General features: G+C 45.2%; 1 protein-coding gene across 1 annotated transcript; it reads right to left on the minus strand.

Moving 5' to 3' along the window:
- Positions 1 to 10754: 10754 nt before the first annotated feature.
- Positions 10755 to 24053, minus strand: abcg5 (ATP-binding cassette, sub-family G (WHITE), member 5). Its single transcript, XM_046357329.1, has 13 exons — positions 23762 to 24053; positions 22895 to 23016; positions 19729 to 19865; positions 18318 to 18416; positions 18040 to 18172; positions 17097 to 17236; positions 16838 to 16967; positions 16527 to 16740; positions 16044 to 16249; positions 13256 to 13394; positions 12175 to 12360; positions 11858 to 11970; positions 10755 to 11643 (listed from the first exon to the last, which is right to left on the minus strand). Exons 1-13 carry the CDS (start codon positions 23935 to 23937, stop codon positions 11456 to 11458), a joined length of 1983 nt encoding a protein of 660 aa, XP_046213285.1. The 5' UTR covers positions 23938 to 24053; the 3' UTR covers positions 10755 to 11455.
- Positions 24054 to 24061: the final 8 nt, after the last annotated feature.

Here is a 24061-nt window from a genome sequence, read left to right on the forward strand (position 1 = left end):
AGATCAAATGCTTCGGAGATGAGAAAATTAGCTAAATGTGGGCCAAAATGAAAATACTTAGTTACAGCTCAAATAAGGAAATCAGTTAATTGAAATGAATTCATTGGGCCCTAATCTATGGATTTCACATGACTGGGCAGGTGCGCAGCCATGGGTGGACCTGGGAGCCAGGCCCAGCCAATAAGAATTAGTTTTTCCCCACAAAGGGCTTTATTACAGACAGAAATACTCCTCAGCACCCCCTCCACCCCCCTTAGTCAATCCTGCAGATGAAGAAACCAGATTTGGGGCTCCCGAGTGGCGCAGTGGTCTAATGCATTGCATGGAGACCGAACCCTGATTCGATTCCAGGCTGTAGTTCAACCGGATGTGATTGGCGAGTCCCATAGGGCGATGCACAATTGGCCCAGTCATTAGGACAGAGAGCTGATCAACCCCTCCTCTGTTCCACTGCTGATTTTCGGCAGCAAGTTTAATATCTTTCAGGTGAGATGTGTTTTATACTTCTACCACTCAGCTTAAAGGCATTGAAAAACAATATTCACCCTGAAGAATCTAGTTCAATTGTCGGCTATTTCTATTGATTTCATGTTTTGTGAAAAGTGATCATATTGATGGATAAATACATCTTCTCTGTAGGACTTTGACTCCGAGGAGAGGAAAGTGATCTGCAAGACCCTTCGGTTTATTGCCCATTACTATGCAGCTTCTTTGATGGTAAGACCTGTAGGCCTAATAGTCATCAACCCCATTGCCAATGTGTCTTTGCATATCAGTATTTCACTGTAGGCTATATTAAACAAGTATCTCAAATGCAATGAGTGTTTTGGTACAGTAAGTTTATTCACACAACGCTGTCTTTAAATCTACTGTTCATCGGTCTATTCTCTTTGCCTCGACATCTGTCCATCCTCCCACCTGCTGTTCAACAGTAGCGAGTCTGAGAGCTTCATGTCCAAAAATAAGAGCTTATTCACACAACTAGCATTTGGGACAGAAAATGGGTAAGATAACTTTATTATTATTTTTTTCCCTCCGTCTATCAATGCCACAGTTGGTCAATGTTTCAGAACATTTGTGAGCACAATACTTATGCCCAGTATATTGAATTACAACTGTCATTCAACATCGACACAGATTTACATGTTTCCTGCTATTCTGACAGGAAATCCATGTCCTCCGATCTCAGTAAGCCTCCGATCATTCCTGCTGGAGTGGACTCATCAGCCAGATATGTGAACTGTGTTGTGTCTAGCCTCCCCTTGTGGTAACATTTAGTACTGCAGTATTAGTGCTGTACTGTTCAAATCAAATTTTATTGGGCACATACACATTTTTAGCAGAGATTATTGCGGGTGTAGCGAAATACTTGTGTTCCTAGCTCCAACAGTGTTCATGATAGTTTCAAAGTTTGTTTGCCACATGCACGGGATACAATGGGTGTAAAACAGTACTGTGAAATTCTTACCCTGAGAGCTCTGTCCCAACAATTCAGTAATAGTGTTAATGATATAGATAAGAGAAAATAGGAGGGAAAAACATTTAAAAAATGTGAATATAGACAGGTCGGAGCCAGTACCTTATTCAGTGTGCAGGGGTACTTGAGTGGTTGAGGTAGGTTTATACATAAAAAGTGACTGGTAGTAGGATATACATGTAAACAGGGCTGAAAAGTGACTGGTAACAGGAATATATAAATACTTATGGTAATATAGTAATATATACATATAAACAGTAGTAATAGTGAACAGTAGCAGGAGTGGCGCAGCGGTCACTGGCTGTGTGTGTGTGTGTGTGTGTGTGTGTGTGTGTGTGTGTGTGTGTGTGTGTGTGTGTGTGTGTGTGTGTGTGTGTGTGTGTGTGTGTGTGTGTGTGTGTGTGTGTGTGTGTGTGTGTGTGTGTGTGTGTGACCTGTGAATGGGCATAGAGTCAGTGAGTCAGTGTGGATAGTCTGTGAGAGAGAGAAAGCAGTAGTTGTCAGCCGGACGGCAGCATGGAGAACGGTCCATGTCTGGGGTGGCTGGGGTCTTTGGCAATTTTTGGGGGCCTTTCTCACACACTGCCTGTCATGTACATTCTGTATGGCTAGGAGCTCGCCCCCAAGGACGCACTGGGCCGTCTGCATCACCCACCGCTCCGGTTGAGGGCAGTGCAGTTGACATAGCAGGTGGTGATAGAACCAGTCAGGATGCTATCGACGGTGCAGCTGTAAAAGTTCCTGAGGATCTGAGGGACCATGCCAAATTGCGGCCCTGTTTGACGTGGATGGGGGTCTGCACCCCACGTAGTCCACGATCAGCTCCTTGGTCTTACTGTATCTGTTATTTTAATATGATACACTTGATCTCACTCTACTTCCCAGGTTCTCCCCCAATTACTGATGTTGACATTGGGACTCTGCATGCTAAAAACCCTCTAGATCTGTGGAAGAAAGTGTTCACGGTCGTTTTTCCTCCTGAGGTAATTTCTGCACTATGGACAAACACCCTCTCATTCACACATACACTCACTACTGCACACCCACACACAATCATGTTACAATGTGTGTGATGCTAATCCATTACTCCTGTCTTGCACCAGTGAGCACCACAGAGAGCTGAAGAACCCAGCCAAGGACCTACAGTACAGTGAACTACAGATTGTCTCCATGAGGGCCCAGAAAGACACGGTATGAACCTTGTCTCAACTCCAATGGCCCCTGATAGCCTGGTGGTCCAGTCTGTTTGTGCTTTAGCCAACTTTCTGTGTTTGTTATGCTGCATTTACACAGGCAGCCCAATTCTGATCTTTTGCCCAATTATTGACAGAAGAGCTGATCTGATCGGTCAAAGGAGCAATTAAAGTGGAAAAAGATCAGAAAATGATCAGCCTGTGTAAACGCAGCCCTAGGGTTAGAAGAGTTGGCTACAGCACACACTGTATGGGACCAGTCAAGGTCCATGGAGATTGTCAATAGAGCCAAACAATTTATCGGTTCACCAATATTATCGTTTTGTCCCCCAAATAATTGTATCAGACCCCAAAAAACATATCGGTCGGGCTGTAATTGTCAAGATGATCATGTTCTTCTAATCTAGCTCAACCATCTCTACTTGTCTTCTAGTAACCCCAGTTACATTACATTGAGGTTGCCCTGTAATAATCCATGTGTAATTGTCTGATCATAACTGTATTAATGTGCAACGATAACCCTTGGAATGGCTGCAGCCAGATACACATGTGGCGCTTGAACTCAAATAACCTCTGCTGTGTTTCTGGCTCCAGCCAAGTGTCCACATGATGTTTTATTTATTGTCCCTCACCTGATTCCGCTCAGATAATACTCCTATTGGACAGGGATCATATGGTGGGTGGAGTCAGCCAATAGGAGTTGAGAGAATAGGGTACTGACTCCATGCCAATATAGAGAATGTGAATAGTAAAGACTCAAACACGTGCCTTGATAGTCTAGAAATCCAGACAGAGCCATTAGCTGGAATTTGGTTCAGATGTTCCCTTGATAGATGGATTTTTACGAGGTCAGAATTCCGTTCTGGCCCGGGTCACACTGAGCTTATATGTTTTTACCAGCACTACTGATTGAGTCTTTGTAATAAATGTCATACATGGCATGTGTCAAGTTTATCACCTAAATGAATCTGTGTCAGTTGGACCCTGAGCTCAGCATTCAGAACAGCGTTCTCTTATACCAGGTAACATCGTTTGACAGTCATCTTGCATGGTATTGTTAGGTTCTGAACAAGCTGAGTAAAAACTCAACCGGACAACTAGAAAAAGCTCAAACCAAGTTTATTAACCCACTGGGTCATACAGCTGCAAAGACAAGACACGGTTACACAAGCACATATTTTTATAACCTTATAATAGGTGTGGTCAACCCCTTATCTAGACAACCAATATATCTCTGTTGCTAGGCAGGAATTGAATTGGTTCCTCTCACTGATGTAGCCACAGCGCTGCCTGTTACTTAAACCTTTGTGGGCGTGGACTGTATGTGTGAGATAATACTGCAGCAGGAGAGACATTGTGGTGGGCCTCTCTGGCCCCCTCCAGAGGTTTCTTCTCAGTGTATCTATTGATTTGACCATGAGACGCATTCCTTACTCCTCCCCATTTCCGCAGCCTGCCTTGTCAGAGACTAACAATTGCCTTTCACCTCTCTTCTCAGAAACATGGAACAGAATATGAAGCTTCTTGTGACAATACACAGGCGGATGCAAGATGCAAGCAACGATGGTTTAATGAATACAGTTTACAGCAGCAACAGGACAGACAGACTGTACTCAGACGGAATCCGACCCAGGGACTAGGGCGCATCTTCCGAAGATAGCGTGTTGAGAAATCCAGGGGAGTGTGTCCGGATGGGTAGGAAGGAGCACAGCAGATAATCTACACAAGGGCGGTGAAAGAAGAGCACAGACACACGACACAACCTCAGGGAAGAAACAACGATCTGACAACAAGAAACACTGGTTACAGAACATATAAAGGGAAGATAAGTGGTTCCAGCTGGCGCAGACAATCAGGCCGAGATTGGGAACCACGCCCACACAAACACGGGGGAGAGAGAGAGAGAGAGAGGCAGTGGATTCATGAACCGTGACAATACCCCCCCCCCTAGGAACGCCTCTTGGCGTTCCCAGGCGAATTTACCTGTCGATTGAAATCATCGATAAGGGAGTGATCCAGAATGTCCCTAGCAGGTACCCAACTTCTCTCCTCCGGGCCGTAACCCTCCCAGTCCACCAGGTACTGGAATCCGCGTCCCCTCCTTCTAGAGTCCAAAATACGATTGACAGAAAAGGTGGGTTCCCCATCAACAAGTCGTGGCGGCGGGGGAACCGGGACCGGCGGGTTAATGCGTGCCTGAAACACAGGTTTTATTTTAGACACATGAAAGGTAGGATGAATTCTCCTATACGCCGGAGGAAGCTTGAGCCGGACCTCCACCGGACTAATGATCCTGGTGAATTTGAACGGGCCGATAAATTTGGGGGCAAGCTTGTTCGAAATGGATCGGAGTGGAATGTTCTTAGTAGAAAGCCACACTCTTTGGCCAACGACGTATACCGGAGGCTTCGACCGGTGGCGATCGGCCTTAGCCTTGGTGCGCGCCCCCACCCGGAGAAGAGTCTCACGGGCTCTGCTCCATGCGTGACGGCACCTCTGGATGAAAGCGTGAGCGGAAGGAACAGTGACCTCGGACTCCGTGCTGGGAAAGATAGGTGGCTGGTAACCTAAACTACACTCAAACGGAGAGAGACCCGTAGCTGCCACTGGCAACGAATTGTGAGCGTACTCAACCATAGAGAGTTGTTGACTCCAGGAAGAGGGATTCTTAGAAACCAAACATCGCAACACTCTCTCCAAATCTTGGTTGGCCCTCTCCGTTTGACCGTTGCTCTGGGGATGAAACCCTGAAGACAGGCTGACACTCGCTCCCAGTAACCTACAAAACTCTTGCCAAAACTTGGACACAAATTGGGGCCCCCTGTCAGAAACTACATCCATCGGCAGGGCATGTAAGCGAAAGACGTGATCCACGACAGTTACCGCTGTCTCCTTGGCAGATGGTAATTTAGGCAAGGGAATAAAATGAGCCGCCTTCGAGAACCGGTCCACCACGGTCAACACAACCATCTTGCCCTGGGAGGGCGGGAGGCCGGTAACAAAATCTAGCGCGATGTGGGACCAGGGTCTCGAAGGGACCGACAGCGGTTGGAGTAACCCATCTGGGGGTCGATTAGAAGTCTTCCCAGTGGCACAAACCGAGCAAGCAAAGACAAAACTGTGAATGTCACGAGCCATCAGTGGCCACCAAAAGCGTTGCTTAACCAAAAAGCTAGTGCGGCTGACTCCTGGATGACACGCTACATTGGAGCAATGCCCCCACCGAATAACATCGGACCGACACCCCTCCGGCACAAACAACCGATTAGGCGGGCAACCGGGCGGAGGAGTTACCCCTTCTAAGGCCGTTTTGAACCTCGATTCAACCTCCCATGTGAGTGTGGATACCACTAGGGTCCCGGGTAGGATGCACTCGGGAGTGGATGGGCGTTCGGAATGGTCAAAAATGCGAGAAAGGGAATCGGGTTTGACATTCTTGGAACCCGGGCGATACAAGAGAGAGAGAAGTCAAAACGTCCGAAAAAGAGTGCCCACCGCGCCTGCCGGAGTTGAGTCGCTTGGCGGTTCTGATATATTCCAAATTTTTGTGATCGGTCCAAACTATAAAAGGTAACCCCGAACCCTCTAACCAATGGCGCCACTCCTCCAGGGCTAACTTCACTGCCAACAACTCTCTGTTGCCAATGTCGTAGTTGTGTTCCGCAGGTGATAACCGATGGGAAAGGAATGCACAAGGGTGCATCTTGTCGTCAGAAGAGGAACGTTGGGAAAGTACCGCATCTACCCCGACCTCTGAAGCGTCCACCTCCACTACGAACTGACGCGAGGGATCGGGAGCTATGAGGATGGGAGCCGAAACAAAGCGGCTCTAGAGTTTGGCGAATGCAGCCTCGGCTGTATCGGACCACCTGAACGTCACTCTGGGGGAGGTTAAGGCGGTAAGAGGAGCGACTATCTGACTAAAGTTGCGAACGAAACGCCGGTAGAAATTGGCGAATCCCAGAAACCTCTGTAGGGCCTTACGGGAATCTGGGCTTGGCCAATCTACCACAGCCTTAACCTTGTCAGGATCCATGCGAATACCTTCAGTCGAGACGATGTAACCTAGGAATGGAACGGATTGTGCATGAAAAATGCATTTCTCCGCCTTGACAAAAAGTCCATTCTCCAACAACCTCTGAAGCACTCATCTGACGTGCTGAACGTGTTCCTGTAGAGAAGAAGAAAAAATCAGTATGTCATCCAGGTAAACATATATGAACTGATCAATCATATCTCTCAGCACGTCATTGACGAGTGCCTGGAAAACCGCTGGGGAGTTGGATAGCCCAAAAGGCATGACCAAATATTCGAAGTGCCCTCTGGGGGTGTTAAACGCGGTCTTCCATTCGCCCCCCCCCCCTTATGCGAACCAAATGATATGCATTACGTAAATCAAACTTAGTGAACACGGATGCTCCCTGTAACCTTTCAAAGGCTGAGGACATCAACGGTAAGGGATAGGTATTCTTCACTGTGATGTTATTCAACCCACGGTAATCAATGCAAGGACGCAGAGATCCGTCCTTCTTCCCCACAAAGAAGAACCCCGCCCCCGCTGGAGAAGAGGAAGGACGAATGAATCCAGATGCCAGAGAATCAGAGATGTATCTCTCCATAGCCTCCCTCTCAGGAACAGAGAGTGAATATAACTTGCCTTTAGGCGGAGACTCACCTGGCAATAATTCTATTGCACAGTCATAGGGATGATGCGGAGGAAGAGAAGCAGCACGGGACTTACTGAACACCTCCTTCAGGTCGAGGTATTCAACGGGCACGTTAGACAAATCCACTGCCTCCTCTAGAAACACAGAATCAGACACTAAACAGGACTCAAGACACTTGTTATTCCATATGGATATAGAGTTATGACCCCAGTCAACTCTGGGGTTGTGTTTGGTGAGCCTAGGGTGGCCGAGAACTAATGGTGCAAGGGGTGAGTCCATGAGTAGAAATGATAGTGTCTCAGTGTGATTGCCAGAAGTGATGAGTGTGATAGGTTCAGTGGTGTGAGAAATGTTGGGGAGTTCTTGACCATTGAGAGCGTTGACGGATATCTTGTGCGTGAGTGAGGTGATAGGAATCTGGAATTTGTGAGCGAGCTTGAAGTCCATGAAATTACCCTCTGCTCCTGAGTCCAGTAAGGCTTGGGTGTCGTGCGTGTGGGTGGCCCATCTTAGTCTTACCGGGAGGAGAGTAGATGATGAGGTCTTCTCTGTGGTGACACCACCCGATAGTAGCCTCCTGTTTACTACCGGGCCTGATCTTTTACCGGGCAGGAGTGGATAAAGTGGCCCGCTCTACCACAGTAGAGACAGAGTCCTTGGGATCTCCGCCTCTCCCTCTCTTCCCGGGAGAGGCGAGCTCTCCCCAGCTGCATGGGTTCGTGAGCGGAGGCTGAACTGGCCGTGTTCCCGCCGCTGGCATGCCCGCCCTCCGTGTCGTTATACGGTCTGTTAGGGCATGCTCGGCGGCCAATACGACTCAGACGAGCGTCGACCCTCAAGGCTAGTTCCACTAGTCCATTTAAACTCCTGGGAAGGTCCAGAACATAAATCTCCTTCTGGATCCGGTCCTCCAGCCCATGCAGGAACATGTCCCACTGCGCCTCCTCGTTCCACTGACACTCTGCGGCCAGAGTGCGGAATTGGATGGAGTATTCCGATACTGAACGGTCTCCTTGGCGAAGGTCAGCGAGTAGTCTGGCCGCCTCCCTACCCGCCACGGCCCGATCGAAGACCCTTCTCATCTCCTCGGAGAGTGTCTGGAAAGAGGTGCAGCATGGGTCCTGGTTCGCCCACACCGCCGTTCCCCAAAGAGCCGCTTTGCCTGATAGCTGTGTGAGTATGAATGCTACCTTAGACTGTTCACGGTTGAAGGTCCGTGGCTGCAACGAGAAATGCATGGAACATCTCGTAAGAAAAGCTCTGCAATAGTCAGGATCACCTGAATAACCCTCTGGTGTCGGTAGCCGTGGCTCTAGCTGGGAATCCGGCTCTGGCGGGGCGGGTTGAACTGCCGGTGTAGGTGGCACAGCGGAACCCCTCAGATGTTGTAATTGTTGGGTCAGCTGGGATACCTGCGTCGCAAGGGCTTGTACTGCCCAACCTGTGCTGGAGATGTTCTCCTCTTGTTGATCCATTCTCGTGATACTGTGGGAAATGAATTTGGTCAGACTCGTTGAACTCGCTGCATCCATGGTCTGGTCAGATCGTTCTGTGACAATACAGAGGCGGATGCAAGATGCAAGCAACGATGGTTTAATGAATACAGTTTACAGCAGCAACAGGACAGACAGACTGTACTCAGACGGAATCCGACCCAGGGACTAGGGCGCATCTTCCGAAGATAGCGTGCTGAGAAATCCAGGGGAGTGTGTCCGGATGGGTAGGAAGGAGCACAGCAGATAATCCACACAAGGGCGGCGAGAGAAGAGCACAGACACACGACACAACCTCAGGGAAGAAACAACGATCTGACAACAAGAAACACTGGTTACAGAACATATAAAGGGAAGATAAGTGGTTCCAGCTGGCGCAGACAATCAGGCCGAGATTGGGAACCACGCCCACACAAACACGGGAGAGAGAGAGAGAGAGAGAGAGAGAGAGAGAGAGAGAGAGAGAGAGAGAGAGAGAGAGAGAGAGAGAGAGAGAGAGAGAGAGAGAGAGAGAGAGAAAGGGAGGCAGTGGATTCATGAACCGTGACACTTCTACTCTCAGTAACTTTCCATATTCTTAGTCCAATCTGTCTTTCATTGATTCCAACATATATACTTTCTTTATACAGTCATGAATGCGTTCTAGTATGGTAACATGATTACAGCTCAGCGTTCAACACCATAGTGCCCACAAAGCTCATCACTAAGCTAAGGACACTGGGACTAAACACATCCCTCTGCAACTGGATCCTGGACTTCCTGTTTGTTTTTACAATGCTGCTACTCACTGTTTTACATCTATGCATAGTCACTTTACCCATACCTACATGTACAAATTACCTTGAGTAACATGTACCCCCGCACATTAACTCGGTACCAGTACCCCCTGTATATAGCCTCCACATTAACTCGGTACCAGTACCCCCTGTATATAGCCTCCACATTAACTCAGTACCAGTACCCCCTGTATATAGCCTCCACATTAACTCGGTACCAGTACCCCCTGTATATAGCCTCCACATTAACTCGGTACCAGTACCCCCTGTATATAGCCTCCACATTAACTCGGTACCAGTACCCCCTGTATATAGCCTCCACATTAACTCGGTACCAGTACCCCCTGTATATAGCCTCCACATTAACTCGGTACCAGTACCCCCTGTATATAGTCTCCACATTAACTCGGTACCAGTACCCCCTGTATATAGCCTCCACATTAACTCGGTACCAGTACCCCCTGTATATAGCCTCCACATTAACTCGGTACCAGTACCCCCTGTATATAGCCTCCACATTAACTCGGTACCAGTACCCCCTGTATATAGCCTCGTTGTTGTTATTTTGTGTTACTTTTTAAAAATTATAATTTTTTGTTAATTTGGTAAATATTTTCTTAACTATTTATTGAACTGCAATGTTGGTTAAGAGCTTATAAGTAACCATTTCACGGCAAGGTCTACCTGTTGTATTCAGCACGTGACAAATAGTTTGATTCGATTTGAATTAGTACATTTCAAGCTAGAGTCTAACAGTATCCTTACATGGTTTTAACACTATACAATCTATACAATTGTGTAAAAACCATTTAGGATGAAGCCAAAACAATGATAACATTGTCGCCTCTTTCTTGTCTAAAGAAACTGGACCAGTACAAGAGGAACGTGTCCAAGTCTTAGAGCTGGACACCTAACTTAATAGACTCATCACCTCTCAGCCAATGAGAACATCACAACAGAATGTTCTGGAGCTTAGACAGACTTTACCCTCTACTTCAGACTTGGCAGACACCTGTACGGTCATTTAATATACCCAGAGAAATGCTCTGATTACGATATACTGTAGAACTTACTATTTAATACATGTTTCATATCAATTGTATTGGATTCAAACATTGATTTTCCTATTCACATACACAGCACAACAGTTTGTATTGTAAGTATGTTCATTGGAAACATTTATTTAGAAAAATACATTTACTTGGCATTTTTACAACAATATGGAGATCCAACACATCCCATCTTACTGGCATGTCACTTTCTGCAAGTGTAGAAAACACAGATAACCAACAATATACCTTATTTCTAAAGTAAAAACAGTATTACAGTAGTATTACTTCTTTTCAGTGTGTCAGAGAATCATTCACTAGATTTGTTGCCATACCGACATCACACCAATCACTTTCTTTGCTCATGACACTCCTAGTAAATGTGATAGTCCAACTCAAGAACCACATCCATGGCTGTCTTTACAGGACAGACTTTACCACAGAAGTCCAGTATTCAATAACAGTAGAAATGCTCCAAATGGGTAGGGAATATAACTCCATTCCTTATTTGTGTTTCTTACTTTCAATTAGACAGTTTGAAGACAGATGGAAGGGGATGAACTACATAGAAAGTGGTGGACCAAGGGTTTGAATCCCTGCTATTGGGGAATGTACCTTCCTGCTTTATATAACAAGCAACGTGACTCACTCTCTGTAAGAGCGAACCATTTTTGTGAACGTGGTGGTGTACCTAATAAACTGGCCGCTGAGTGTATGTGGTATATTGTGCAGGTTTTGCTTACAGTACCACTAGACCAAACTACACCCCCACACCCCTTTCTGTCTCCATGGTGTCTGTTTCAGTGTTGGACGAGGCAGTCTCTGATCTTGTAGCTAATGACTCCCAGCAGCACCAGGGCAGGCAGGAAGGAGTAGAGCAGGAGGAAGTCCAGAGTGTAGCGGTCCAGGGCTCCTGGGTAACCCTGGTCTATGATGTCATCTCCATCTGTCATCAGACAGGCGCCTGGCAAAGGTATACTGCCTGTATCTGCATAGAACATAGACAGGAGTAATCAACCCCAGACTCATTGTAAAAATCGGCCGATATACAGTACTCATGAGTCTTGACATTGGCTTTTTAGAGCAACCTGATAGGGATGTTCCGAACTGTTACAGTGCACTGATCACAGAATCTCCTGATTCATTTGGACACTGGTATCACTAGCTTTGTTAACTGGAGAAAGATTTCGTATGAGTCTTACTGCATGTGAAGTTGAGGCCATGGAACTCTGTGACGATGAGCAGCTCACATCCGTACTTCTGAAAGGTTAGGTAGCTGAGCCACTGGAACACCACAGGCATCTGCTGGTAACTCCTATGAAGGGAGAAAAACAGAACAGGACCAAAGTTTAGAACTTTGAGAGTGGTTATGGGAGCCAATGCACAAACACATAACTTCACCAGTACCAATCATTTACTAAATGAATTGTTAAAGGGAAATGTTAAAGGATATGTAAAACAATAGCATGACAATTAGACACTGAAAACACAAGTCCATATTTCCTAGTAGTGGTCTGACCTGAGGAATCCGGAGCCCACCATGATTCCAGCTACGTTGAGCAGCGCCACTCCTGTGTTGACCATGTTGGGGTCCTGCACCACTCCCATCAGCACCAGGGTCAGCAGCTCACCCACCAGATGGGGCACCAGGATCACCGCCGAGAAACACAGGAACCTCCACATTTCTGGGTTCATCCCCACCGTCCTGAGAGAGAGTGACACACCCATGCATGGACACACAGTCACGTGTGAGAGACTATGAATGCAAATCTACAGTGGGGAGAACAAGTATTTGATACACTGCCGATTTAGCAGGGTTTCCTACTTACAAAGCATGTAGAGGTCTGTAATTTTTTATCATAGGTACACTTCAACTGTGAGAGACGGACATGCGCTGGCTTGAGCAGGGGGACCTTGCGTGCGCTGCAGGATTTTAATCCATGACGGCGTAGTGTGGTACTAACAGTGTTCTTTGAGACTGTGGTCCCAGCTCTCTTCAGGTCATTGACCAGGTCCTGCCATGTAGTTCTGGGCTGATCCCTCACCTTCCTCATGATCATTGATGCCCCACGAGGTGAGATCTTGCATGGAGCCCCAGACCGAGGGTGATTGACCGTCATCTTGAACTTCTTCCATTTTCTAATAATTGCGCCAACAGTTGTTGCCTTCTCACCAAGCTGCTTGCCTATTGTCCTGTAGCCCATCCCAGCCTTGTGCAGGTCTACAATTTTATCCCTGATGTCCTTACACAGCTCTCTGGACTTGGCCATTGTGGAGAGGTTGGAGTCTGTTTGATTGAGTCTGTTTGATTTTCTGGATCTTTGTTTTATATTCCGTCCCTCACAGTTGAAGTGTACCTATGATAAACATTACAGACCTCTACATGCTTTGTAAGTAGGAAAACCTGCAAAATCGGCAGTGTATCAAATACTTGTTCTCCCCACTGTACATGGTAAACACACACACACGTTATGTTCTTCTATCCTTGTCAGGACATAAAATAAATTTACATTCAAAATACTATTTTCCATACTATTCTCTCTCTCTCTCACACACGCACACGCACACGCACACGCACACGCACACGCACACGCACACACCAGTACAGGAAGGAGGAAAAGATGAACACGCTGATGATGCTGAAGGGGAGGATGTGGAAGATGTAGGCCAAGAACATCTGCCACTTTTGGTACAGGCCATCCTTACTCTCCTGGTCAGCCATGGCCCTCAGAGCAGGAACTAGAGATGACAACATCATTAGGGCAGTGGTGATTATGATATGAACACAACCCCTGCTAATTGCATCCAGGTAAATATTCCAAGGATACCTTGAATTGTTTTACCATTAAACTATTACACTGATTGTATTCGTTTCTCTTGTATAATGTCATTTCAGCACAGAGATGTGTGTGCTAAAAGTAGCTTTGCCTATGGGCTACTAAATATCCCAAAGTTCAAGACAGATAAACGTTATAAACCCACTGCCGCTATCTACAGCTGTTTCGGTGCTTATTGACTCGTGATTGCCCTTAAGTCGCTTGGCCTAGTCCCTTATCTCCTTCTATATCCCTTATCGCTACTCCGTGAGATAGGGGATGGAAGGAGACGGAGTAAAATAGGAGGGTTCATTGAACTTTCCATTGAGATCTGGAGAAAATTTCCTAGTCAGGGGCCTCTCACCAAATAAGGTCCAAGAGACTTACTGAGTGATTATCTACTACTCTAGAGCCAGAAAACATAGTGCACTATTACAGGGAATAGGGTGCCTTTTCAGACATAGACCATGCAGAAACAACAAGTTAACTCACACAGAGCTACAGCGTTCAGCATGTCAGTGTAAGAAACAACAAGCTAACTCACACAGAGCTACAGAGTTCAGCATGTCAGTGTAAGAAACAACAAGCTAACTCACACAGAGCTACAGCGTTCAGCATGTCAGTGTAAGAAACAACAAGCTAACTCACACAGAGCTACAGCGTTCAGCATGCCAGTGTAAGAAACAACAAGTTAACTCACACAGAGCTACAGCGTTCAGCATGCCAGTGTAAGAAACAACAAGCTAACTCACACAGAGCTACAGCGTTCAGCATGCCAGTGTAAGAAACAACAAGCTAACTCACACAGAGCTACAGCGTTCAGCATGTCAGTGTAAGAAACAACAAGCTAACTCACACAGAGCTACAGCGTTCAGCATGTCAGTGTAAGAAACAACAAGTTAACTCACACAGAGCTACAGCGTTCAGCATGTCAGTGTAAGAAACAACAAGTTAACTCACACAGAGCTACAGCGTTCAGCATGTCAGTGTAAGAAACAACAAGCTAACTCACACAGAGCTACAGCGTTAAGCATGTCAGTGTAAGAAACAACAAGCTAACTCACACAGAGCTACAGCGTTCAGCATGTCAGTGTAAGAAACAACAAGCTAACTCACACAGAGCTACAGCGTTCAGCATGTCAGTGTAAGAAACAACAAGCTAACTCACACAGAGCTACAGCGTTCAGCATGTCAGTGTAAGAAACAACAAGTTAACTCACACAGAGCTACAGCGTTCAGCATGCCAGTGTAAGAAACAACAAGTTAACTCACACAGAGCTACAGCGTTCAGCATGCCAGTGTAAGAAACAACAAGCTAACTCACACAGAGCTACAGCGTTCAGCATGTCAGTGTAAGAAACAACCAGCTAACTCACACAGAGCTATAGCGTTCAGCATGTCAGTGTAAGAAACAACAAGCTAACTCACACAGAGCTACAGCGTTCAGCATGTCAGTGTAAGAAACATCAAGCTAACTCACACAGAGCTACAGCGTTCAGCATGTCAGTGTAAGAAACAACAAGCTAACTCACACAGAGCTACAGCGTTCAGCATGTCAGTGTAAGAAACAACAAGTTAACTCACACAGAGCTACAGCGTTCAGCATGTCAGTGTAAGAAACAACAAGCTAACTCACACAGAGCTACAGCGTTCAGCATGTCAGTGTAAGAAACAACAAGCTAACTCACACAGAGCTACAGCGTTCAGCATGTCAGTGTAAGAAACAACAAGCTAACTCACACAGAGCTACAGCGTTCAGCATGTCAGTGTAAGAAACAACAAGCTAACTCACACAGAGCTACAGCGTTCAGCATGTCAGTGTAAGAAACAACAAGCTAACTCACACAGAGCTACAGCGTTCAGCATGTCAGTGTAAGAAACAACAAGCTAACTCACACAGAGCTACAGCGTTCAGCATGTCAGTGTAAGAAACAACAAGTTAACTCACACAGAGCTACAGCGTTCAGCATGTCAGTGTAAGAAACAACAAGTTAACTCACACAGAGCTACAGCGTTCAGCATGTCAGTGTAAGAAACAACAAGCTAACTCACACAGAGCTACAGCGTTCAGCATGTCAGTGTAAGAAACAACAAGCTAACTCACACAGAGCTACAGCGTTCAGCATGTCAGTGTAAGAAACAACAAGCTAACTCACACAGAGCTACAGCGTTCAGCATGTCAGTGTAAGAAACAACAAGCTAACTCACACAGAGCTATAGCGTTCAGCATGTCAGTGTAAGAAACAACAAGCTAACTCACACAGAGCTACAGCGTTCAGCATGTCAGTGTAAGAAACATCAAGCTAACTCACACAGAGCTACAGCGTTCAGCATGTCAGTGTAAGAAACAACAAGCTAACTCACACAGAGCTACAGCGTCCAGCATGTCAGTGTAAGAAACAACAAGCTAACTCACACAGAGCTACAGCGTTCAGCATGTCAGTGTAAGAAACAACAAGCTAACTCACACAGAGCTACAGCGTTCAGCATGTCAGTGTAAGAAACAACAAGCTAACTCACACAGAGCTACAGCGTTCAGCATGTCAGTGTAAGAAACAACAAGCTAACTCACACAGAGCTACAGCGTTCAGCATGCCAGTGTAAGGCGACGCCCCCATTGCTTGGTAGATGATGCCAATCCGGTCCTGTACCGCTCCCTTGGTGATGTCATCATCCAGCCTCATGACAAAGAAGGCCACAAACAGGCCATAGATGAGGTTCTGTGACAGACGCATCAGGACACCCATCCTGTCTCGAGACAGGTTCCTCACAGTCCTCCTACAGAAAGAGAGAAAGGTTAGACCATTGACTTCCTTCAGGTGGCGTCATTCTAACACGACACGCGTTGCCAGAAGCCAGATCAGAGCAGACAGCACTGGAGATGATGGAGGTCAGACAGCACTGGAGACGATAGAGGTCAGACAGGACTGAGTCAGACAGTAAATCAGGGGTAGTGGCATCATACTACCACGTCATAGGCTACTATACCCTTAGGAAAAAAACAGACTTATTTTACCTTCATAATCAAACGCAGCACAGTAGTTTGACCTCTGACCTGAGAAGCACAGCCAGCTTGACCAGGCCGCTGGGTGACTCTTTGCTCTTGAAGGGGATGCTGGGTTTGTCTGTTCGCTGGCAACTCTGCTCAATCTGTCTCAGCATGCTCTGATTGATCTCTGAGTCCTGATAGGACGAGGTGATCTTGTGCATGCGGCTGTAGGTGGTGGCCTCCCTCTCACTGCAGCGCGTGTCCACTGACGTCAGATCCACTGTTGGTCAATCCATTGGGCAGACCAGGTTCGAGAGTCAATAGAGAGATAGGGGTGGTACATGAAAACATTGTGTGAAGTTAATATATTACTGTACCATAGATATCAAAAGGGTTGCAGTATTCTGGACAGTTGTAGCCACATGCGCTGAAAAAGTCCACCATCTCTCCAGGCTGGCCACAGAACACCAGCTCGCCTTTACTCATTATGGCTATTCTACTGAAGACCTAGGAAACACACATAACAGAGAGTATAATGCATCAACAGACAAATCTCAGGGATGAAAATCATCTGTAAAATTGACATAATCACTGAACGTAAGGGAATAACACAAAGCAGCTTTCTCTTTCCCTCACCCTGAAGAGTTCAGAGCGTGGCTGGTGGATGGTCACTATGACAATGCGGTCCCTTCTGGCCAGCTCAGCCAGTAAAACAACAATCTGATTGGCCGTCATGCTGTCAAGGCCCGTGGTTGGCTCGTCCAGAAGGATGACCTCTGAAACGACATCACATGTCCCAAAGTAACACATCGGAATGTTTAACATAGAAAAAACTTCCACATCAATTTTATTCTAACTTTTAAAAACAGTTGAACTTTTTTAAATGGCACTGTCCCCCTCTAAGGGGCAACTATTTGAGATAAGTGTGTTCTTTTCTGTTAATTTATCCAATTAGCACAATTAAAAGATTGCCTTTTTAAAAAGGATGAGTGGAATTAACAGATGCATTAATTGTGTGATGATTAATTCATTTCCTGGTTGATTGGCGAGGCAGCGGATGGGAACCCTTCATTAATGTGGCCTAGTGTTTGGGTGGAGAGTGCTCCCTCTAATCCGAATGAGGACTGAGACCTCCTCACCCCCTGTGGGTCCTCAGGCCCTGATAAACTCCACCTGGGACACCCCCACATGATTCACTCAGCTTAATACTGAGTGTGTAATAACCCTGTCTTTCATTACCGCCCCCCCCCCCATCTCTCCCTCTCTTATCACCCCTCTGTCCATCCCTCTCTGTTTCTAGTCTATTATTAGACACAGGTCTCATTGTTAGCCGCTCAGAAGTGGTTGAACTTTGTGATGATCAACTTTTTCCTTCGCTCAAGGTGACATACTCTTATTCTAACAAGGCACAGTATAATCCATGATATTGAAAATGTGTTTTCTTGGTTTTGTAGAATAGCCTGTATTTTCCTACACATATTTTAGTAATGTATGTATGTGTTTGTTTAAGGGGTATTTACATGCTTGTCTCCTGAAATTCTGCACAGGCAATGACCAAAGACAGCTTCTTTGTACTCACTAGGGTCCTGAAGCAACTGCATGGCAATGGACACTCTCCTCCTCTCTCCCCCAGAGATCCCTGGGAAGATGCGTCCTCCGATCACACTGTGGGCCACTTGACCTAGACTCAGCTCCGCCATCACCGCCAACACCTGCAGGCCAGGCCAAGTGGTCAGGGGTCAACAACTTATCACAGTTGATACCAGAATAGCTTGAGAACATCAAAGATATCTTAATGTGTATCTGTTGTAGGCCAGCCCTGGTCTAGAGGTTATCTATAGTCTGTACGATTCACACCTTCTTGTGGATGACGTCTGCTGAGTCTCGTCTCAGGGCCAACTGGGCTGTGTATGTCAGAGTCTCCTCCACTGTCAGGTAACTCAGCAGGTTGTCACTCTACAGAGGGAAGACAGAAAGCCAGGGATAAATACAGATCGAAGGCATGAGATCAAAATATTAGTAGTCCATGTATTGTGTATGCACTGTATAGTGAACTCTATGTTTTCTACTCAGAGCACCATGTATATTTTGTAAAATGGTCAACTGATGTTAAACAGTTGTAGCTGTTACCTACCTCTGCACAGACATAGGGGACTGTCTGTTACCTACCTCTGCACAGACATAGGGGACTGTCTGTTACCTACCTCTGCACAGACATAGGGAACTGTCTGTTACCTACCTCTGCACAGACATAGGGGACTGTCTGTTACCTACCTCTGCACAGACATAGGGGACTGTCTGTTACCTACCTCTGCACAGACGTAGGGGACTGTCTGTTACCTACCTCTGCACAGACGTAGGGGACTGTCTGTTACCTACCTCTGCACAGACATAGGGGAATGTCTGTTACCTACCTCTGCACAGACATAGGGGAATATCTGTTACCTACCTCTGCACAGACATAGGGGACTGTCTGTTACCTACCCCTGCACAGATGTAGGGGACTGTCTGTTACCTAAGTGATCTGTGTTAAAGGTGAGGTGAACTGTGAGAGTTTTGTGTGTATGTATGGCAGTTGTATAATGCTGTCTTTCTCTTTCTGTTTACTGTGTGCCCCTAACATAGATTGAATGGTCTGAGCTTTAATGATTGACTGACAGCAGAGCCCTACTGGATTATGGAACTTTGATGTGCTCACGCACCATGGGTATGAGCGTGGTTGCATGGGTGAGTGCGTGCGTGAATGAACTCTCCTGCTCCTCTTCTTAATTACTGTGCGATTTAATATCACCATCTCATCCAAGGCTTAGGAGGGAAATTTAATGACTGGATTAGTTTATGGCCCCGGTGAGCAGGGAGGATTTTATCTGCAGTAAAAGGAGAGATTATTTCAAAGGACTGGGTTCTAAACTCAGTGATTTAATTTAGCTGTGGATACACATGAACATCCCAGAGAAAGATTACTGTATGTAGAAACTATCTGTAACTCCTGTTAATTCCACCCTGGCTGACCACCCATCCCCTACTTGAAGTGAGTAGAGTTGAAGGAGAGAGTGTATTTGTGGACTCTTATTTACCCAACGCCACGTATTTCACCCACTCTCTCTCACTTTCTCATGCAGCAGTTTACGGACAAAGCTCAACGTCATGTCAGCCAGCTTGAACTTTATACTGCTAGCAAATATGATAAGCTAAGAACAATATTTATGGCGGTCTGTGAATAGTGAGTGAGAGGTGAGACTGTATTACTTTGTTTGTGTGTGTTTACCTGTAGCACATAGGAGAAACAATCCTGGTACTGCTCTCTTTTCAGCTTCCTCCCGTTGACAGACACATCTCCCAGAAGAATCCCTGAGTTCCCAATCCTCCCAGAGATAGCATCCAGGAGAGTGGTCTTCCCTGAGCCTGGCACACACAGAACGCAGCACAGGATGAGACAAATATGATTGTGCGGTAGTAGAATTACAGTATTTTACATAGATTGCATGGTAAGAGGAGGCATTGTACTATAACATGTACTGTATGCCTATGTCATGTATGATTTGTGCATTTATGTTCCACTGTGGTAAATATTTTATGTTACTGATTATGTTAGAGGTCTCGGCACCCAGAAACAAATTACTCTGACAGTCTGGTCTCAGAGCAAAACATATATGTTACTAAAATCTATGCCACTTCATTTAGTATAATATATGTTGCGTTATGTTACATTATTTGACACGTTTATTATGATTTACTGAACAAAAAATATAAACGCAATTATGTAAAGTGTTGGTCCCATGTTTCATGAGCTGAAATAAAAGATCCCAGAAATTGTCCATATGCACAAAAAGCTTGTTTCTCTCAAATATTAGTGAGCATTTCTCCTTTTCCAAGATAATCCATCAACCTGACAGGTGTGACATATCAAGAAGCTGATTAAACAGCATGATCATTACACAGGTGGACCGTGCTGGGGAAAATAAAAGGCCACTCTTAAATGTGCAGTTTTGTCACACAACACAATGCCACAGATGTCTACATTTTGAGGGAGCGTGCTGACTTGCTGACTGCAGGAATGTCCACCAGAGCTGTTGCCAGATAATTCAATGTTCATTTCTCTACCATAAGCCACCTCCAATGTGGTTTTAGAGAATTTGACAGCATGTCCAACCAGCCTCACAACCGCAGACCACGTGTAACCACGCCAGCCCAGGACCTCCACACCCGGCTTCTTCACTTGCGGGATTGCCTGAGACCAGCCACCTGGACTGCTGATGAAACTGAGGAGTATTTCTGTCTGTAATAAAGCCCTAATTCTGATTGGCTGGGCCTATGCCCTCCCAGGTCCACCCATGGCTGCGCCCGTGCCCAGTCATGTGAAATCCATAGATTAGGGCCTAATGAATGTATTTCAATTCACTGATTTCCTTATATGAACTGTACCTCAGTAAAATCAAAGACATTTTTCCATGTTATGTTTATATTTTTGTTCAGTATATATTATGTACGATAAGATGGTAGGTTACTTAAAGCAAAAATGAGAGGAGGGTGGTTGTGGGGTAGATGGGTAGGTGTACAACGCAAACGTCTAGCAACCCAAATGTTGTGAGTCAAATCTTATCACAGGCAACTTTAGCATTTTAGCACAAATTGCAATTTGTAACAAATCATCTGAATTGTAATTCGCAACATATGTCTTACAATTCATATTATATTGTAGGACTGCTATTACATTGGTAGGCCAATGTAACATAACCTAACATACAGTGGCTTGTGAAAGTATTCACCCCCTTTGGCATTTTTCCTATTTTGTTGCCTTACAATCTGGAAATAAAATTGATATTTTTAGGGGGGTTTGTATCATTTAATTTACACAACATGCCAACCACTTTGAAGATGCAAAATATTTTTTATTGTGAAATAAACAAGAAATAACACAAAAAAACTGAAATCTTGAGCGTGCATAACTATTCACCAATTTATAGAGCCACCTTTTGCAGCAATTACAGCTGCAAGTCTCTTGGGGTATGTCTCTATAATCTTGGCACATCAAGGCAGAACTGCTCCAGCTCCTTCAAGTTGGATGGGTTCCGCTGGTGTACTGCAATCTTTAAGTCATATCACAGATTCTCAATTGGATTGATGTCTGGACTTTGACTAGGCCATTCCCCTTAAACCACTCAAGTGTTGCTTTAGCAGTATGCTTAGGGTCATTGTCCTGATGGAAGGTGAACCTCCGTTCCAGTCTCATATCTCAGGTTTCCCTCAAGAACTTCCCTGTATTTAGCACCATCCATCATTCCTTCAATTCAGAATAGTTTCCCAGAACCGGCCGATGAAAACATTCCCAAAAACATTCCCCATGATGCTGCCACCACCATGCTTCACTATGGGGATGTTGTGCTTGGGGTGATGAGAGGTGTTGGGTTTGTGCCAGACATAGCATTTTCCTTGATGGTCAAAAAGCTCAATTTTAGTCTCATCTGACCAGAGTACCTTCTTGCATATGTTTGGGGAGTCTCCCACATGTCTTTTGGTGAACATCAAACGTGTTTGCTTATTTTTTCTTTGAGCAATGGCTTTTTTCTGGACACTCTTATATAAAGCCCAGCTCTGTGGAGTGTACGGCTTAAAGTGGTCCTATGGACAGGTCTCCAATCTCCGCTGTGGAGCTTTGCAGGTCCTTCATGGTTATCTTTGGTCTCTTTGTTGCCTCTCTGATTAATGCCGTCCTTGCCTGGTCCATAAGATTAGGTGGGCGTCCCTCTCTTGGCAGGTTTGTTGTGTGGCCATAGTCTTTCAATTTTTAATAATGGATTTAATTGTGCTCCGTGTGGTGTTCAAAGTTTCTGATATTTTTTTATAACCCAACCCTGATCTGTACTTCTCCACAACTTTGTCCCTGACCTGTTTGGAGAACTCCTTGGTCTTCATGGTGCCGCTTTCTTGGTGGTGGCATTTGCTTAGTGGTGTTGCAGACTCTGGGGCCTTTCAAAACAGGTTTATATATACTGAGATCATGTGACAGATCATGTGACACTTAGATTGTACACAGGTGGACTTTTTAAAACTAATTATGTGACTTCTGAAGGTAATTGGTTGCACCAGATCTTATTGAGGAGCTTCATAGCAAAGGGGTGAATACATACGCACACATCACTTTACCATCTGTTTAAAAAAAACATTTTAAACAAATAATTTCTTTCATTTCACTTCACCAATTTGGACGATTTTGTGTATGTCCATTACCTGAAATCCAAATAAAAATCCATTTAAATGACAGGTTGTAATTGAACAAAATAGGAAAAACACCAATGGGGATGAATACTTCTGCAAGGCACTGTACCATACTAAACGGAGTGGCACAGATGTTAGTAGCATATAATACGTTTTGATCTGAGACCAGATTGACTGAGTATTTGGTTCTTCATTGGTGTGTTTGTGTTGCCCACCTGAGTTCCCCAGTATTCCCATGATCTGCCCACTGTTCACATGGAAGGAGACGCCATTGAGAATCTGTCTGGTCCATTTCTTTTTGAAGGTGGCGAGGTCCCACCAATGCCCCACGCGCTCACTGACAAGTGCACACACACAAAGTTTACTGAATCTGTTATGAGTATAATTGGCTCGTTCCACAAAATGTGTCCCTTTTGGACCCATTTAATATCATAAGTACAAATTGTGCACCAATATTGAATTTTTAAATATAATTTTATCATTAAATTAAGTACCTTTTAATATAGACCACATGGAACATTTAAGAAATAAGATTTTGAAATGAATAAAGGTGAATTATGGTTGACTAAAGATGCAATCGTCAACCCTGATAGGTTCAACCCTGTTACTTTATTTGGCACTTAATAAGCACTTACTATAGTCATTTGAAATGGGAAAACATGTTTTTTATTAGGTTGAACATGTGTTCTTCATTACAGAATGTAAAAATTAGGTGAAAACGACCCCCAAAAAATCAAGTTAACACCACCCATTTCGTGGAATGACCCAATTCATGTAATGATCTGCACAGTAGATACAGAGATGCAGCTGCTCTGCTTTAGATGAGCAGATACAATGTTTCCATTTTTACCTCCCTGTTACTGTACCAGAATAGTATGTTCAAGTACAAAATCTTGCCGCTTGATGCGATTACTGGTATAACAAGCCCTATCTTTTGTCGAGTAGGACCTAAATGTAATATTTAAAGGCACAATTCGTAAGATTGTTGTAACAGTTCATTCACAGTACCAAACAAAGGGACGGTGATATCATGCATCACATTCGTAACACATCTTTCCATCTTGTCAATAGCATTAGCTTACCTGACGCTGTAGGAGACGTGGCTAACGCTCAGGCAGCAGGAGGGTTGCGGTTGGTCAGAGGGTCCTGGTCCAGACTTCTTCACCACGCTCTTCTCCGACACAAACTTAAAAGATTCCTTAGACCTGCTCTCTGTCCCCTCCGGTGTTACTTCCATAGAGTAGGACCCATTCATCATGGTTTCACAGCTCTGCTCATCCAAGTCACAAATATATGTTGTCTCTATGTGCGTCTTCTTTCTGTAGTCATCTGTTTGTGGCCATTCAGCATTACGTTGTGACAGTGGCGTCGGCAACATTAAC

Source organism: Oncorhynchus gorbuscha, linkage group LG07 (assembly GCF_021184085.1).
Source record: "Oncorhynchus gorbuscha isolate QuinsamMale2020 ecotype Even-year linkage group LG07, OgorEven_v1.0, whole genome shotgun sequence".
Classification (NCBI taxonomy): Eukaryota; Metazoa; Chordata; class Actinopteri; order Salmoniformes; family Salmonidae; genus Oncorhynchus; species Oncorhynchus gorbuscha.

Excerpts from the sequence above, each read along its gene's own strand:
- abcg5 (XM_046357329.1), bottom strand. The coding sequence starts at position 23,937 with ATGATGAATGGGTCCTACTCTATGGAAGTAACACCGGAGGGGACAGAG. Across the intron at positions 18,417-19,728 it reads GTTTCTCCTATGTGCTACAG|AGTGACAACCTGCTGAGTTA; the intron begins GTAAACACACAC and ends TTCCCTCTGTAG. Across the intron at positions 11,971-12,174 it reads GTGGGCTCCGGATTCCTCAG|GAGTTACCAGCAGATGCCTG; the intron begins GTCAGACCACTA and ends CTCCCTTCATAG.